We start from the raw sequence: 17,438 nt of genomic DNA, 5'->3' as shown, positions 1-17,438 counted from the left end.
CAGATACCTCTGGACAAGAATATGGTCCACACTCAAATGTGTGCACTACATTAAACACATGTCCCCATTCCACTTGATCAATTTTTATTCAGAGTTAGCAAGACCTCGGGAAATCCAGCTCTAAAGGACTATACAGTACATCAACCAATTACTTTAGGTTTGTCAATAGATGTCTGCCTTTAACAAATTTAGTTTAATCCGGTGAAACTACTGAAGGAAGAACTTTCCCTAAGCTGTTTGTCAATATTCCCATAACAAAATTTGTTGGTAAGATGCAAATCTGAAAAAATCTTTTTATTCTGGAAAGATAGAAATCATGGTATGAGGTACGATATTATATTCTCTAATTCCAGTAAAACAACTGGATTTATTAGGATTCCTTTAACAGAGACATATTTGAAAAATGGTGCTGGACCACGACCTGCACCCAGGTTTTCCTGCTTCACGGTAATTTTACAGTGTCTTGAATTTCAACAGAGCTCACTGGTTTGTCCTATTCCTCTAATTTCTTGATTTGATATACTGTACTAAACCCCAAGGGTAAAATTGTCTTTTTGCATGGCCTTTGGGGTTCAGAGCACAGGTATGAGCAGTGCATTGCGCTTTGACAACTCTAATGTATCGAATAAATAATTGGAATTTGCTTTTCCTTCACTAAATACTCTGAATTAATAAAAATATCAGTTATTTCTTTATGTACTTGTTAAGTACCTTCTACATTTCCTCTTTATGTAACTCTTTTAAGGCAGGTGTTGACAAAAATCAACATAAAATTTATAAGGTGGATGTTGATTACAGTCAATCTCAATGGGTAGAAAGCCAAGAGTCAAGAATTCAACTTTGAATGTATTATTTAGTTTTATCCACTAGATGGCACCAAAGACTGCAGTTAAATTGAGCCACCCATACTTGGGCCATTCATTTTCTATAACCACAGCATCAATTCAGACTTGGCCATTTACACACTTCATAATTATCTTGTATAGAGATGTTGTAGTATGTTTTATGCAATTTGAGTAATAAATAATTTGGACCTTTTTTTTTTTTTTTTTAAAAATAAAAAAATCAAATTTTCTTGGGGGAAAAAACATCTGACTGCAAAAGAGGTAAGTAATAAAACCATCAAAAAAGAAGCAGTCTGAAATAAATAGCACTGGCATTAAAAGATCTTTTGGGAAGTCTGCTGTTAAGAAAACATTGCTGCAGTTTTTCATGCAACTATTACACAATTTCTGTCTTTTTTGTACTGTATTTCATGTGATTATTTATTTCACAATAACACATTTATTCATTTTCTTGTAATTTGGTACAAATGGTATTCCATAATAGGAGCCATATTTTGGAGTGCTTTGTACTGTTCAACTGCATCCTCATCAGGAATGTGTTATCAGTGTGCATTTCTTTTTCATCCCAGCAATGCCTAAATATAATCTTTCCATTAGAAAATATTTAATTTATGGCTTTTAACTGCCTCTTGTGGATGTAAATAATATTTACATACCGTAATCAGCAACACAACTATAAGCTCTAAAAACATCTACAGCCATGACAGTAACACAAGGTGCAAGGAAGATTGAGCATAACAGCAAGAAGTGGGCATTAAGAACTAAGTGAACTCAAATGCACCTTTCAAACCTGAAAACTCAGACTAGCCAAATGATAGTAACCAACCTAAACTTGAGTAACCCCATTGTTAATTAAGGCTATGCTTATGCACAGAGTATGAAGTAAACCGCAAATTAATGTCTCTCTATCATAAAAAAAAAAAAATCCTGGAAAGCAAAAGCAAGGCAACGATACGTGATCTTCTCAGAAGTTCTCAGAAGACATTTAAAAGACCTGCGAGACAAAACAGACTTGCCACGGAGCGTCTCCCGGGGACCGTAAACATGAGACTTGGTGCCAAGAGATTGTCCCAGAGACTTCTCGCGGGGATGTGGAACATGAGATTCTTGCAAGACACGCCCTACTTACAAAAGATATCATATAAGAGCACAAAAAGTCGTGTAAACGCATGTAGCACACATACATCCTGTGCTCTTAGCACATATAAAACGTATAAGGACAATACGGAGAATAGAGACCCAAAGGCGTTGGAGAGAAAAAAAGGCAAATAAGAGATTATGAAAGCAGTGGAATTTGAAAGGCTCAAACAAACGATGGCGCAATACACATGCAGAGAAAGGTACAGAATATGAAAGCAGTAAAATTCGAACGTGTTGTAGCGTCCCAGTCAGGTTGAAGCCTTTTTGGTTTTGGTTTTAAGTGACTGTTTGGTCTGATTGAGGAAGGGCGGAGTACAGCATGGAAGACTGATAGTGGGGTACTGGTTGATGCGGTAAGGGGGGACGAGACGCGGGGGATGAGGGATTGGAGAGGGTGCTCGAAAGTTGTGTTTGGGGTTAGGAAGTCGGCGATTGTTCAAGTAAAACTTTTGTGACACTTTATTACGTCAATCGCTACAGTATCAAAGAAAAGATAGAAAAGATTGCATTACGACAAACAAAAGGTGATAAATCATCAGAACCAGGTGTAATTGAAAAAAAGAGCAGGACAAATCGAGGTCAGAAATAAAAGGCAAAGAGTAGACAACAAAGTCTTTTCGCATTCACATCATTCAATACACAAAATGTGAATTTACACAATAATGGACCATACGTTATGAAAATCTGTGGTCCCGGAACAGTTAAAGCAACAACAAGTTGAATCTTAAAAGAATATACAATTCGGTCAGGTGTATATTTATGATCACGGAGAAGCGATGCAGATTTTAACAGGCAAAAAGAAAGGTAATGTATATATTCCGAGAATAACATTACACACCAAAGGAGATCGTGATATGCCATTTGTATTAAAATGTTTACCGTTAGAATAGTTTTTGCTATGACAATCAATAAATCACAGGGACAAACATTAGAAAAAGTCGGATTATTTATTAGAGAAACAGAAACAATAGTCACTCACGGGCAGTTATACGTTGCGTTGTCACAATGTGTCTCCAAAAAATATTGTTTTTAATGAAGCTTTAAAGTAAAACTGCAAATAATGAAACTGAAACAATTCAAAAAAAAAAAAAAAAAAAATTTAAGTTGTATATCCGATTAACCAAACACAGGGGTTGGCGAGTGAAGCGAGCAGGGGGCGAAGCCCCCTAGTATTAATAATTACTGTTTCAAGGTAATGGAAATTAATGAACAGAAAGAAGTAATGTATGTGTTTTAGTTAACCTCTAGAATTAATATAAGATTTTTCATCCCCAATTTTATATGTAAGAAAAAGAGTCATTGAAGGCTTTTACACGTTTATATGTTTATCACGTATGCTGTTGTGCTAAATTATGAACTATGGGTGTGCAAATGTGAGGAAGCAGTGCGAGGTGGGGTGGGAGGACCCGATCTTCTCAATTGACTTAAGAATTCAAGATCTGTCACTTGTTATCAGGAAAAGAAACTTTTTGGCATTATTATAACTTTATCAGTAGGTGGTTTCTTAAATGAAATTAAATGGGAAACTTTTTTGACAGACTGATTTTTAACAAGACTATTGAATTATTTTTAGCAGTAAGTGCAGTGATGAAAACAACAAACAAACTTACTCTCTCAGGGCAGCGAGAAATCTTCTCTTCAGTATCTTTTAAAGCTATCGCATACTCATGGACATCATCAGACACCACAACCATCTGAAATCAGGCAAAGCATTTAAAAAAGGTTTCACATTTCCTAAATACAAGATAACATTTTTTAGATATCATACATCTACTATGGATGGACTGTTTGCATTAAAAATCACAAAAAGTAAACATATTTATCTCTGTGATTCCATAATGTATATGCTATTATCACTGCTACTGGGCATTTAAGTCTTGACTGGTAAACCTGGGTATGTTTTGTGAAGCGTTGAAATAACCAATAGGTTTTGTTAAAGCCTAAACTAGAAAGACCCTTAAAAGGAGTAGCCTGGAAGAATATTATTATTTAAAAAGACAGGTTTGATAACTTCAAAGATAAATCAGACTCACAGCATTAAAATTAAAGTCTGTAGTGTACACTTGCAAAATTTTATAGGATTTGTGATTTTTTTGTCCCCCTATGCCTAACACATACTCAATAAATCATAATGTTTACTTAGTGCCTTACAAGAAACAGGGCTTTATAAAGTACTTTGTAGTTTATGTGTATCAGGCTTCTACAGTACAGCCGATAGCACTGAAAGCAAAATGTGGTGATGTGAAGACAAAAATAATCCCTCCACATTGTGAAAAGAGCTTATAGCACTACAAGGCCACGGGAAGTCAGTGTCTGTTCTGGGATACTGTATCAGACAACAGTCCTAGATGGGACATTAGTTCATCGCAGCACACACATACCCACACTCCCTAATACAATAATATAATAATAGCCAGTCAAACTAAAATGCACAGCTTTGATAAGTGGGAAGAAAGTAAAGCTGCACATGGGAAGAATACGCACACTCCACACACAGACAGGGACCCTCATCATGGGGATTAGGATTCCTCCTTATTGCTACACCTGGTAGACGTTCTACACAATAAAAGATCATGCAAAACTTGAATAGCTTTATGGGAGATTTGTACACTGGCTATAAACTGACAAATCTGCAGCTGCATATTTTTCAGAGCAGTTTTTGTTGGCATGCAAGCATAAAAAAATGAATTACTGTTAGGTAAGCAGTGTGGTTTATAAGTCTTAGAGTTTGGTCCCCAGATCTGTTTGTCTCTGAACATGTAACTTAATCTGCTATAGCAGTACTGTAATACATTACAGGTATGAATTAGTGAAATAGCAATATTTCTGAGATTACTATAGTGGAACCTCGGGTCACGAACGTCTCTGAACACGTACAAATTGGGTTACGACCAAAATGTTCACCAAATTTTTGCATCTGTTCACAAACACACTCGGTGACGAACAAGCCAGTTTCCCTTCCGGTTCGTATGCGCCGATGATTTCTGCACGTGTTCAGTCTCTCACTGTGCATTCGCCTTGAACTCTTTGTGCTCTATTTCATTTTCTTTACTGTTCGTACACACCGGTGATTTACGCACGTGTTCAGTCTCTCCCTGTACAGTACATTGTTCTCGGTCAGACATGCAGAGGGACTTTACCTCAAAACTGTAATCTCCTCTCCACTTCCTTCATGCCAGAACTTGACACATGCAAGGTTAGTTTTCTTGGTTGTTTATGGTTAGTTTTTGTGTAAATTAAGGATTTTTTAAATGTTCATTTTTTTCCCTGTGCTTAAAACTCATTAAAAAAAAGTGTTTACAGCGAGCAGTTCGTAAGGCTGTAGCGTGAACTCTTGCAGTGTTAGTTTTCTCTGTTGTTCAAGGTTTTCTCTGTTATTCAACGTTTTTACATTTAGTTTACTATTACACTGTGCATTCTATGGTATAATTAACTATTTTTGTGCTTAAAAATCTTTAAAAAATATATATTTACATATAGCCTGTACGGTCCGGAATGGGTCACAACCAAATCGGGTTGCAACCAGAGTTTTGGGACGAATTACGGTTGTGACCCGAGGTTGCACTGCATTACTCTCAAATATATTTGAAATGGACACATGGATTAAACTAGACACCACAACTGAGTTTACTCCTAAACTCTAATCGCAGCACAATGACAGGCACAAACATTTTCTTAGGACAGAAAAAATAATTTTATGGCCGTAAATAAATTTTGGGAAAAAAAGTGACTGCTATTTTCATTTCACATTAACGGACAATGAGTTGATTTTACACATTCATTCTTTTTTTCTTTGATATACCATCTTCCACTACTTTTGTATTGACAGTTAAATAAATGACATGTTATTTACAGACTGGCTGTGTGACTGACAAAGAATCTGGAGTGATAGAATGATGAAATATATACACATGTGATTAGGCATTATCAGCTAGTCAAAAACATTCACAATGATCTGCTGACCCTGAAATGGACCAGTCAGAGTGAACACAACAGACATTAATAGGCGCAGGTACCTTTCCCAGCTGCTGGTGTACACTTAAGTTATACATCATGATGATGCCATCTAGGATTTCAAGGAGAGATTTTTCAGCCAACAGCATTTCTGGCTCTTCAGGGGGCCGACCCAGTAAAAGACCATCATTACCATGACTGCCTTCAACTGGAGACACATACAACAAAGAAAGCTTTCATTCCCACTTTGGGTATGGTGCAGAGACTTCATTTTTTGTCAAATTGCAATCCACTCTCTTGAAGGAGAGCTTATGATCAAGTCTATTTATTGATTAATAAAAGGCATTTAAAAATTAGTGGTTTGTATCTGTGAATACTAAACTAATAAGCATCAGACAATAGACAAACCAGGAAACAGACAAACTGTCTACAGCATGTGTGTCAGACTCCGGTCCTGGAGGGCCACAGTGGCTGCAGGGTTTTCATTCCAACCAACTTCTTTATTAGAGACCAGTTTCTGCTGTTAATTAACTTCTTTTGCCTTAGTTTTAATTAACTTGACTTGGCCCTCCTAGATGTTTCTTTTCCCTTAATTAGCAGTCTAATGATAATGAGACGCAAAACAAGACAACGCGTGACCAGCTAACCACAGTATCTGAAAATAAAGAAAGGTGAAGGTCTCAGTAAGGTTAATCTGCTCAGGTCACCAAAACATTTTGACGGTGTTCTTAGAAAAAAACAGAAAATCCACAGTTTTGGAAATGTCTGCTGTGGCAGAATGTGAGCAGCAACAAGCCATTGGAATTAAATAATGGGTTTAATTAACAACAAGAATTGGCTCCTCATTAAGAAACTAGTTGGAGTTTGATATTCCAATTTGGCTGGTCATCTGTCGGCTCATTTCACGTCACATTTCTGTTTGGCTCCCATTTAATGGAGAAAAGAATCAATTCAGAGGAATGAATCCTTAAAAACAGGACTATTAAAATGAAGGGAAGTTAATTAGCAGTGAAAACTGGTCACTGATTAGGATAAGGGTTAGAATGAAAACCAGCAGCCCTCCAGGACTTGAGGCCAGCACCCCTGGTCTACAGCAATGGTAATGGAGGCCTGCAAACTCCGAATTCGATTTAAGCAAGGCCTATTCCCTTTCTCGATACACTACTTGGCTTACAAGGGTATTTCCTTCTGTACTCAAACGAAAGACTTATTACAAAGTAATTTGTTGTTTTGCTAGTCAAAGAAATTTTATTCAACCACAGGTTAATGTGTTACTCACTGGCAGAGGGGGAACTCTTTTAATAGATTACCCCTGCCAGTTTATTCAGATTTGACAATTCTGAGGTTGTTCTGTATCACAGACTCTTCGCAACACATTTCCTTGCCATTGTGAAGAATACAAACCAATGTCATTTGTACAGTAAACTACCAAAGTTAAACAGGTAGGCTAAAGTTGACAGGGAGACTATGAATGATCTTTCATTTCCTGGGGGAATAAATTACTAGGAATGCCACAATGTCACCATTGAGCCATAATAGAGTTTATCATACTCACTGTCTTCTTCTGTTCTCTGCTCCACATTTAGTGAACGCAATTTCACTTTTTCTGGTGGGGCTGGGGGGCGCCTTGGATTCATCAGACTGACTGCAGCGGTGCTCAAGAATCTGTTTGCACGGCCCAGAGTTGGCGAGCTCAACCAGCTAGGCCTTGCCAATGCAGGGCCCATTGCTATTGCACCAAATGGCCTCTTATTTTTCAGCAGAAAAAAAATAAATAAAATAAAAAAGAAATTATTACACATATGAAATGCAGTAAGAGGAAATGAAAAGCTGATAAAGCAGAAGAAAACAAATCCGTGTGGATGATTGGGGGTGTCTTCTGACCATCCCCAAAATCAAATAAGGCCAATGGGCATGTTTGTTATATACAAAAACACAAGAAATGGAACAATGCATTAAATATACAAAGGAGAATATGACGCCCGTGGTTGAAGAAGATATAAATCCTGGTCTAACTGACAGATGCTTGGTGCACTTTCTCACCAACACCATAAATCATTGTCACCTCCCACATCACTACAATGACACCTCTTGCTTCTCTTGTTACTTCCAATCAAGCCCTTATTAACACCTACCCTCTAAACTCTGGGCTTATATTTTGATGCCCAGAAGAGGTTTTTAAACATTAGCACTGAAGTACTTCCAGAGATGCTTTTAAAGATAACTTTAAAGTCAGGGATAGTTTATGGAACTCCTCCATCCTAGAGCTCCCTCTGGTGGACACAGACCTCCATGGTGTATTGCATTTAAGCATGTAAATCACCAGTCCATTATAACAGTTTAGTCTAATGTGTCTTCCCTGTCAGACTAAAAGAATCCTGCTATTCTAGCAGGTTTACCCCATTCTTCTTAAATGCTATTAACTCTGGAACTTTTTCTATAACTAGGAGGGCATAGATCCCTGTTGGCAGAGGTCGAGTTTCACTGTTAAGGCACAAAATGTTGTCGGTGCACATACTAATATAATTGCTAATGACAAAAGTGTATTCAGAAGACATGAAGAAGGCTAACAGAATGTCCAGTTATATAATGCGCTGATGGGTAGACTTAAAGTCCATGGAGGTTCTGCTTAAGCTTTATAATGAACTGGGTTTGGCTTCATCTAGAGCAGGGGTGTCGAACTCCAGTCCTGGAGGGCCGCAGTGGCTGCAGGTTTTCATTCTAACCATCTTCTTCATTAATGAACAGTTTTTGCTTCTAATTAACTTCTTTTGTCTTTGTTTTAATTAACTTGACTCAGACCCCTAGGTTCTTTCTTTTTCCTTAACTCTTTGAGGGCTGAATATTTATTTCAAAAAAACATAGTTTCTGACAAGCAATGGTTTCACAAAGTAATTAACATAAAACGTTTGTTATTGCATGCTGTGGCTACCAGTTTGCCAAGAATGTGTGGCCAGGCTGTCTTTGCATGGCAGGGACACGATCGCAGTGCATTGCAATCTGGTTTCTACCTCTTATTGTTAAGTGGCAGTCCTCCCTGATGAACATTGTCAGTACAGTGATTAACTGGGGACCAATCGGCAGAAGCCGGAACCTCACGTTCGTTTACAGTCACTTGTATCATAATCTGAGTCTGACAAGTCATAGTCCAGTTCAGAAATAATAATAGGAAAATGTCGTCCACGGAGCGTTTTGCTTTACGATTGCTTGATGATCTCGCCAGATTTAAGTGCCATTTTTGCTGCTGTTTGTGCCTTGATACTCATGCGAGTGCAGGAAATCTCAGTCAAACCAATGAATCTAACTTTAATTCTAGCAACGAGAGTCCAACTAAAACATAACGGTTGGTTTTGTGACAGTTTACAGTCGATTACCATCGTCAACTCCTCCTTTTGACAAAAGTCGACCTCAGCCCTGAAAGAGTTAATGAGGAGCCAGCCAAACAATAATGAGACAAAAAACAAGCTGCCACATTACCAGCTAACCACATTATCTGAACATAAAGAAAGGTGAGGGCCTCAGTAAGGCTGATCTCTCAGGTCAACAAAACATTTGAACGGTGTTCTTAGAAAAAAAAGAAAATCAACAGTTTTGGAAATGTCTGCTGTGGCAGAATGAGAGCAGTAACAAGCAGTGGAATTAAGTGATTGGTTTAATTAACAGCAAGAATTGGCTTCTTATTAAGGAACTGGTTGGAGTGAAATTGGCAGGAGTTTGAAGCCCCAGTTTAGCTGGTCATCTGTTGGCTCGTTTCACATCTCATTTCTGGTTGGCTGCCATTTAATGAAGAAAAGAATCAATTCAGAGCACTGAATCCTTAAAAACAGGGCTATTAAAATGAAGGGAAAACAAGTTAATTAGCAGTAAAAACTGGGTTAGAATGAAAACCTGCAGCCACCGCAGCCCTCCAGGCCCGGAGTTCGACACCCGTGATCTAGAGTAATTTTGGACATAGCAGCGCTAGAAAAGGTCCAGAGAAAAGCAACTCGGCTCATTCCTGGGCTACAGGGAATGAATTATGAAGAAAGATTAAAACAGCTGAGCCTTTACAGTTTAAGAAAAAGGAAATTAAGAGTTAACATGATTGAAGTGCTTAAAATTATGAAGGGAATTAGTGCAGTGGATTGAGACGGTGACTTTAAAATGAGTTCATCAAGAACACAGTTGGAAACTTGTTAAGGGTAAATTTTGCACAAACATTTGGAAGTTTTTCTTTACTCAGAGAACCACAGACACTTGGAATAAGCTACCAAGTAGCGTGGTAGATAATAGGAATTTAAAACTTGACTTGATGTTTTTTTTAGAAGACTTAAGTGAATACGACTGGCAAGCTTTGTTAGGCTGAATGGTACGTTCTCTTCAAGACTGTTCTAATGTTCTAAAAAAATGTTCTAAAAACGCCATGACCTGCTATATGGGAAAATACCTATAGCTACAATCCCAACCAGGCCCTTTGTGAAATCAACTTTGCTTTAGTACGTCAGGCCTTAGATAAAAATGAATCGGCCATCAGTATCTATACTAATAAAAGGCAAAGCCCTCACTCACTCACTCACTCACTCACTCACTCACTCACTCACTCACTCACTCATCACTAATTCTCCAACTTCCCGTGTGGGTGGAAGGCTGAAATTTGGCAGGTTCATTCCTTACAGCTTCCTTACAAAAGTTGGGCAGGTTTTATATCGAAATTCTACGCGTAATGGTCATAACTGGAAGCAGTTTTTCTCCATTTACTGTAATGGAGATGAGCTTCAACGCCGTGGGGGCGGAGTTTCGTGTGACATCATCACGCCTCCCACGTAATCACGCAGTACATAGAAAACCAGGAAGACCTCAAAAAGCGCTGAAGAAAACATGCATTATATAATTGAGAAGGCAGCGAAACAATAAGAAGCGAGCGAAAGTGACATATACAACCATATTCATGAGTTCTGCTACTTCGGAAACAAAGCACGATGTAAACCTACACTTTAAATTAAGTTCATAGACAGGCTGCGCTGGCGTTTGTAATTTAGTGCCTGCCCATATAAGGCCGTCCGTCAGCGGCAATCCAATAGCAAACTGCCACGGGTAAATATTCACGGATGAAGGACTGTGCTTATGGAGAGGAAGATGAGATGGTCAGGGTGGTGTTTGACACAAACTCAGCGAAACTGCGAGAGAAAGTTTTAAGTGCCAGGACTAAGGTAACATTAAATAAAGCTATGGACATAGCACGAGATGGCACCAGCACAGCTGGGAACCTTCGATGCATGTACACCGAGTGGCTCACGTGAACTGACGCAGTGCACAGATAAAAGCAACAGTTCCAAAGAGCTGAACAAAACCGAAACACAATTGAAAAGGCAGCAAAAATATGAAGCGCCTGATAAGCATATTCATAAATGCAGCTACTGTGGAAACAAAGCACACGGTGGAAAAAGTCAATGTCCCGCTAAAGGAAGACAGTGTAAAAAAAACCCGTGCATGCAGTGTGTCAGGTCTCAGATAAAGAAGAAGACGAGCTGTTTATTGATGCAGTAAGAAACGAATCGATGAATGAAACCTGTCATCTTTACAACGATTGACAAACACGGAATGTAACTTGAACACAACACATCCTACAAATACGAACCTGATTGAAAGAAATAATGATAATCAAATCCTTGATGACAGCAACACTCAGTAACACTCACAAAACAAATACTGTATATTGACAGTCATGTTACGTTATTTTTAAAATGTTCCCTTTTCTTTTTCTACCTTTTTAACACACTACTTCTCCGGTGCGATACGCGGGTATATATATATGTATATATATATATCCCGCTCTACATACTCGAATAATGGATACTTTATTCGCCATCAATGATTGTTTTGGTAAAGCCATACTCAGTGTATTCATTAGATGAACGGTAAAAAGTAAGAGCGAGGAGGATGACTCATTGAGGCATGCAGGCTGTAGGCGTCAACTCTATCTGAATTGCGCGATCACATTTGAAAAAATATATCTTTTCAAGTTCTATTTAGTCCATATGTGTCAAACTCAAGAGCCGCGGGCCACATCCGCCCGGCGTAATTATATCCGCCCGAGATCATTTTATATACTGTATTATTGTTATTAAAGCCGGGTATATGAAGCGCTGGTAACACAATAAACTACAGATCCCATAATGCAGCGCTTGGCTAGAGTTATTAGCACTGAGTTTGCACGGCGCTTTGGTGACTTTGAAGAACAAAAAAAGTCCGTCTACATGCGGCTCGAACCTTGTGCATGTTTGGTAGCACATATCTGTGTGAGAAGCTCTTCTCAGTGATAAAGACTAACAAAACAGCACACAGGAGTCGCCTCACTGATGAGCACCTGCAATCCATCCTGAGAATCTCCACAACACAGAACCTCACACCAAACAGAAATGAACTTGTGGCCAAAAAGATGCCAGGCGCCCAGCTCTAAAATGACATATGAGCAAAGACAACTGAATGATTTGATTTGTTATTGCACGTAAGAGCGGAGTCAACCGTTTTAACAAACAGCGTATTGCACTGATACTGAAATAGCTGTGTGTGTATATATGTAGATATGTATGTATATGTATATATATGTTTATATATGTGTGTGTGTGTATGTATGTGTATATATATATATATATATATATATATATATATATATATATATATATATTGTGTGTGTATATATATATATATATATATATATATATATATATATATATATATATATATATATGACAACAACACTCATCACTCACAACAGTGACAAAACAATTATATTGACAATCAGGTTACGTTATTTTCAAAATGTTTCCTTTTCTTTTCATTGCTTCTTTAACACACTACTTCTCCGCTGCGAAGCGCGGGTATTTTGCTAGTTATAAATATATCTCTGTGCCTTTCTACCCCAAGCAGAGCCGCAGAACTATACAGTAGGCATATTTTGCTGCTCAATAAGAATAATATGGTACCCTGCTGGCAAAGGCACAATGACCCTTACCTCAAACGCAGTGAACACAAGTGGAATGCTCTATGGAAACCATTGCACCACATCTGGTGAGGTGGAGAAAGACAGACTGAGACAATCTCTTATTCTAGGATGAACCTAAAGAGACTCTACCCAGATAGTCAGTATATGACCCACCAGATATGAAAGGAACCTGCCCTTCTAGTAAGGAAGAAACAAACAGCAAGGAGGGTTATCAAGATGCCTCTCAGGTCCACCTGGGCAACAGCTGGTAGGGCATGATCCAAAGTCAGGGAAGCTGAAACTAAGTCACCCCTTCAAAGGAGAAGCCAGGGAGGACAGGCATGAAGTCAATACCCTTTTACTCAGCCACTATGACACGGGACATGACCCCTGAATTAGATACGTAGGTTCTTGTTGACCTTTTACAAATATACCTCTTGGCATGCCTTTTCGTTACAATGTATATCATGCCATCATATTCTGGGTGTGGAAAATGTCAGATGGGCACTGTCCTTTCACATGGTAAACAGAATACTGGGTGAAAGTACTGGAGTTTGGACATTAATCTGCACCCTTCCCTCTATGCGAGCGAGAGTCAGTCAATGTTATTGCTATTAAATATATGGAGAATCAAAATCAATTCTTCAGAGTTTACAGTGCTGGGCCCTCCTCACCCAGCTTAGACAATTTACCTGGGCATTATTGATATCTTCATCTTCATCAAGGTCATCCATCGAGTTGGCTTGAATTTCAGCTGGGTCAATAATAATATTCGCTTTAGAAGCTAGATCATCTGTGAAGAAAGCAGACAAAAATGCAATAAGATCATTTCACATAATTCAGAAGTGACACATCAATAGGAAAACCTTCTTCCAAATAACCAGAAATAGATTGTGTTTATTCCATCTCTCAACATATACTTCCAAAAATTGAATTTAGCATTTGTGATAGACGGCCGGCAGCCCAATCCGGCCGTTTGGACATTCCAGAACGGGAAGAGTGGAGAAGGGCAGCATTTTCAGGACACTGCCTCCCCCAGGACGCTAGGTGGCAGCTCCCCTGGACGGTAACTGTACAGCGGATTCCCTCAGGGCAATCCATTTTCTCAGCCCTTTTGGGTGCCGTGGGTGCTGCCAGGGGGAGCTCATAAAGGACCTGGGGATTACTACTTTTCCTACAACCCGGAAGTACTTCGGAGTCACGAGGATGAAAGCCCACAGTAACTCCGGGATGATTGAGGACTGATGAGGTGGCGTTTGACCTGGAAGAAGAAGAGGAGGAGCACTTCTGGGTGACGGAATATAAAAAGGACCGTTCGAGACCCAGCAAGCGGAGCCGGAGTTGGGAGGGTGTGTGACTGAGCTGCTGGGAGTGGAGGATTTGGATTATTGTGATTATTGAATTGTTGTTAATTGTGACGAGTGTGGTGCTTTGTGCACTGTATTGAAGAAAATAATTAAAAATTATACTTGGTGCTTTTAAACGTGTGTCCTGGACATCTGTCTGTTGGGTTTCACGGGGCAACAACGCCCCCTAGAGTCCACACATTATAAAAAAAAAGCACTCAAAAGCATTAAAACTGGAAAAAGACTATTTTTTGTGGAGGAATTTTTTCCTAAAAAATGCTAAGGGAAGGTTGTTATTTTTTTTTAACCAGTATTTTGTCAGATTCAGCCAGACAGGTTTTTTTTTTATTTTTAATTTTGGCTTAATCCATTTCAAGAAGACAGGTTTATTAGCTGCAATCTTAAAAACTGAACATAGCCTTCCAGTGATTTTAAATGCACATTAAATGCTGTAACTGCTTTAACCTAATAAAAGAGTTAAAAGGATGTTGTCTAGATCGCTCTTATGACTGTAGTGAAAATTAAATTTAACCTGCATGCCATTTGGCTCAAAATTAAAAGATTAGTCAAGGCATAAACATTTCAAAAATGGACCTGCTTTGGAGTACATAATGGAGGCAAAAATGCATGGACTAGAAGTCCACAGGCTTATAACACACTTAAGCGTAGATGCTGACGTTAAGAGTCGGGTATTGCAAAGTGTGGTGTTACTGAGGCTTCAATGAGGCTGTCAGGAACTGTTTTGTTATAGGTTTCTAATTTGTTCTGTTTTGCTAATAAACTTCTTTATTTCCACATATTTAGCAGTCTGCTTACATTAAGCTTAAGACATCTGGACATCACTTGAGTACAGATGATACAATGTCAACTGCAGACTGAAAAGAAACAAACTCACCTCACACTGAAGTGAGGTTTCATGAAGGCAAATGGCATTTCATTCCAAGAGGAACATAGAACATGCGTTATACTTTACCAGTGAAATTTAAATTAACCTTTTCTCCAGGAATAATAACACTAAAGGTAACATTAGAACACTCTAGATGAGAACAGGCCATTCAGCCCAACAAACTCGCCGTCCTGTCCACTTATTTCTTCCAAAAAAACATCAAGTCGAGTTTTGAAAGTCCCTAAAGTCTTTCTGTCTATCACACTACTTGGTCTCTTATTCCAAGTGTCTATCATTCTTTGTGTAAAGAGAAACTTCCTGATGTTTGTGCGAAATTTATCCTTCACAAGTTTCCAACTGTGTCCCCGTGTTCTTGATGAACTCATTTTAAAATAACAGACTTGATCCACTGGACTAATTCCCTTCATAATTTTAAACCCTTCAATACAGTCTCCTCTTAATCTTCTTCTCCTTAAACTGTAAAGGCTCAGCTCTTTTAATCTTTCCTCATAACTCATCTCCTGTAGCCCTTTAATCAGCCTAGTCGCTCTTCTCTGGACCTTTTCTAGTGCTGTTATGTCCTTTTTGTAGCCTGGAGACCAAAACTGCACACAGGACTCCAGATGAGGCCTCACTCTTTTAAACCTCTAAAAAAAGCACTCATGTAGTAAAGTAAATGTCACTAAGGAGGCACTGACCTCTGAGAGTTTTCCTCAAGTGGGAGAGAAGTCCTCCTAGCCTCTGGAGGTCGAAGTAGTCCACCTTCCCATTATAGAACAGCTGAGGTGGAATATAAGCATCTGCAAGAAATGTGAAAGACACATGAGAGGTCACACAAGTTAATCTGCTTGCACTAAGCAGAAATAGTAAACAGCCTAGCAGAAAATTACATCTAAAGGGATGTCAAGTGCACTTTACTTTACAAAATGTCATATACACCTTTGGATTCTAATGACTAAACTCTATGAATGTTGATTCCAAAGGTTGCAACTGTATCCAAAAATGTACAAAAGCAGAACACTGAGTAGAAAATTGTCGTCAACCCCGAGTTTTTCTAGGACACTCCATAGGCTACAGATCAAATGATATGGCCATCACTACTAGGACGCAGTTCTGTGCACAAACAAACTGAGAATCAAGGAAGAGTATGTGTGGAATGCTTTAAACACACCTTCACTTGTGAGAACACTGGACATTTTTCCCTTGCCTTCATCCCAATAGCTCCGTAATGCAGCAATGAGGCGATGCAGAAAGCAGACCATGTACTCTGGGGGGCAGAGCACTGTGAGGTTCTGAAAAAGGTAAGCACAGTTATTTGTCAGCTGTGGCATAGGGTCTCAAGTTATGTTGGGCTAAGAGTACAATGAAAAGAATAAAGAATACACTTGTCATGGAAGCAGGTTATAGGGAGACTTACCCCTCGGTGATTGGCATTTTCTTGCAAAAATTTGCGAAATTTGTTCAGGAAAATGTACCTAGATGCTTCACCCTGAAAAGAGAAACTGCCAAGAATTTCTCCATTTTCCAACAGACAACCATATTATAGATTTAACTCAAAAAATACCAATGTTGCCTTCCATATAGCAACAAGAAGCCCACGTCATTCATAGGAAGCTAGGAAAAAAAACATGCTGCTCCCATGTGGAAATCTGGCCTGGCTGCACTGACATCAAGCAATTTTTCTTTGGGGAAAGAAAATGCATAGGCCTAACTCCACTTCCCCCACAAATCAACACAGAGCTCGTGTGTTCCTATTCCCAAACAAACAGATTTTCCAAGGGGCCACTGTCCTACCGGTGAAGCCTAGTTACTGTACAGTGTATATGTCTTCATGTCAAATCTCCTTGTTCGCCCATGTGCCCCCATTTTAATGTGACACCTACTGCACTGTTAGCAGAAGTGATCCCCAAGTATCCATTCCTGGCATTTTGTCATTTCTTGTGGCGAAGATCTCTACAGACCTTTCTAATAATCAGATCCTTGAGTTCCAGTCTTTTTATTTTCTACGATAGGACCAACTTATATATTAAATGATTTCTGTGTGACTTAACTATGAAGAGGACATAAAATGCCTGAGGCTATTATAAGATGAGCAGTCACCACTTATGATGAGATGCCCAGATAGCCAACTCAGTACTTGCTCATAATTGGAGGGTCTTTATTATACATGCTTTACAGAAAGTATAACTTATTGTCAGAGAACGTTTTAGCCCAGACTCCCCCTTAAATTCTAACTTTGTAAGCTATCTCCCTATAGAGCAGTGGTTCTCAACCTTTCTAGTGCTGCGACCCTTTAATAGAAT

The 17,438-nt window shown here is 38.8% G+C and overlaps 1 protein-coding gene across 1 annotated transcript in view; it reads right to left on the bottom strand.

Annotated features, from left to right (window-relative positions):
• LOC120541440 (E3 ubiquitin-protein ligase RNF123) overlaps positions 1-17,438 on the bottom strand; it is a 131,403-nt gene that overhangs the window by 75,855 nt on the left and 38,110 nt on the right. Inside the window, exons 19-25 of the mRNA XM_039773063.1 lie at positions 16,553-16,624; positions 16,307-16,427; positions 15,834-15,935; positions 13,596-13,696; positions 7,495-7,687; positions 6,002-6,147; positions 3,596-3,679 (exon numbers count right to left, since the gene is read on the bottom strand). Of these exons, the coding sequence (XP_039628997.1) occupies positions 3,596-3,679; positions 6,002-6,147; positions 7,495-7,687; positions 13,596-13,696; positions 15,834-15,935; positions 16,307-16,427; positions 16,553-16,624 (819 nt within the window). The remainder of the gene's footprint in view (positions 1-3,595; positions 3,680-6,001; positions 6,148-7,494; positions 7,688-13,595; positions 13,697-15,833; positions 15,936-16,306; positions 16,428-16,552; positions 16,625-17,438) is intronic.

Source organism: Polypterus senegalus, chromosome 12 (assembly GCF_016835505.1).
Source record: "Polypterus senegalus isolate Bchr_013 chromosome 12, ASM1683550v1, whole genome shotgun sequence".
Taxonomy (NCBI): Eukaryota; Metazoa; Chordata; class Cladistia; order Polypteriformes; family Polypteridae; genus Polypterus; species Polypterus senegalus.
The sequence above is the reverse complement of the archived record's forward strand: the minus strand, read 5'-3'. Positions and strand labels throughout refer to the sequence as shown.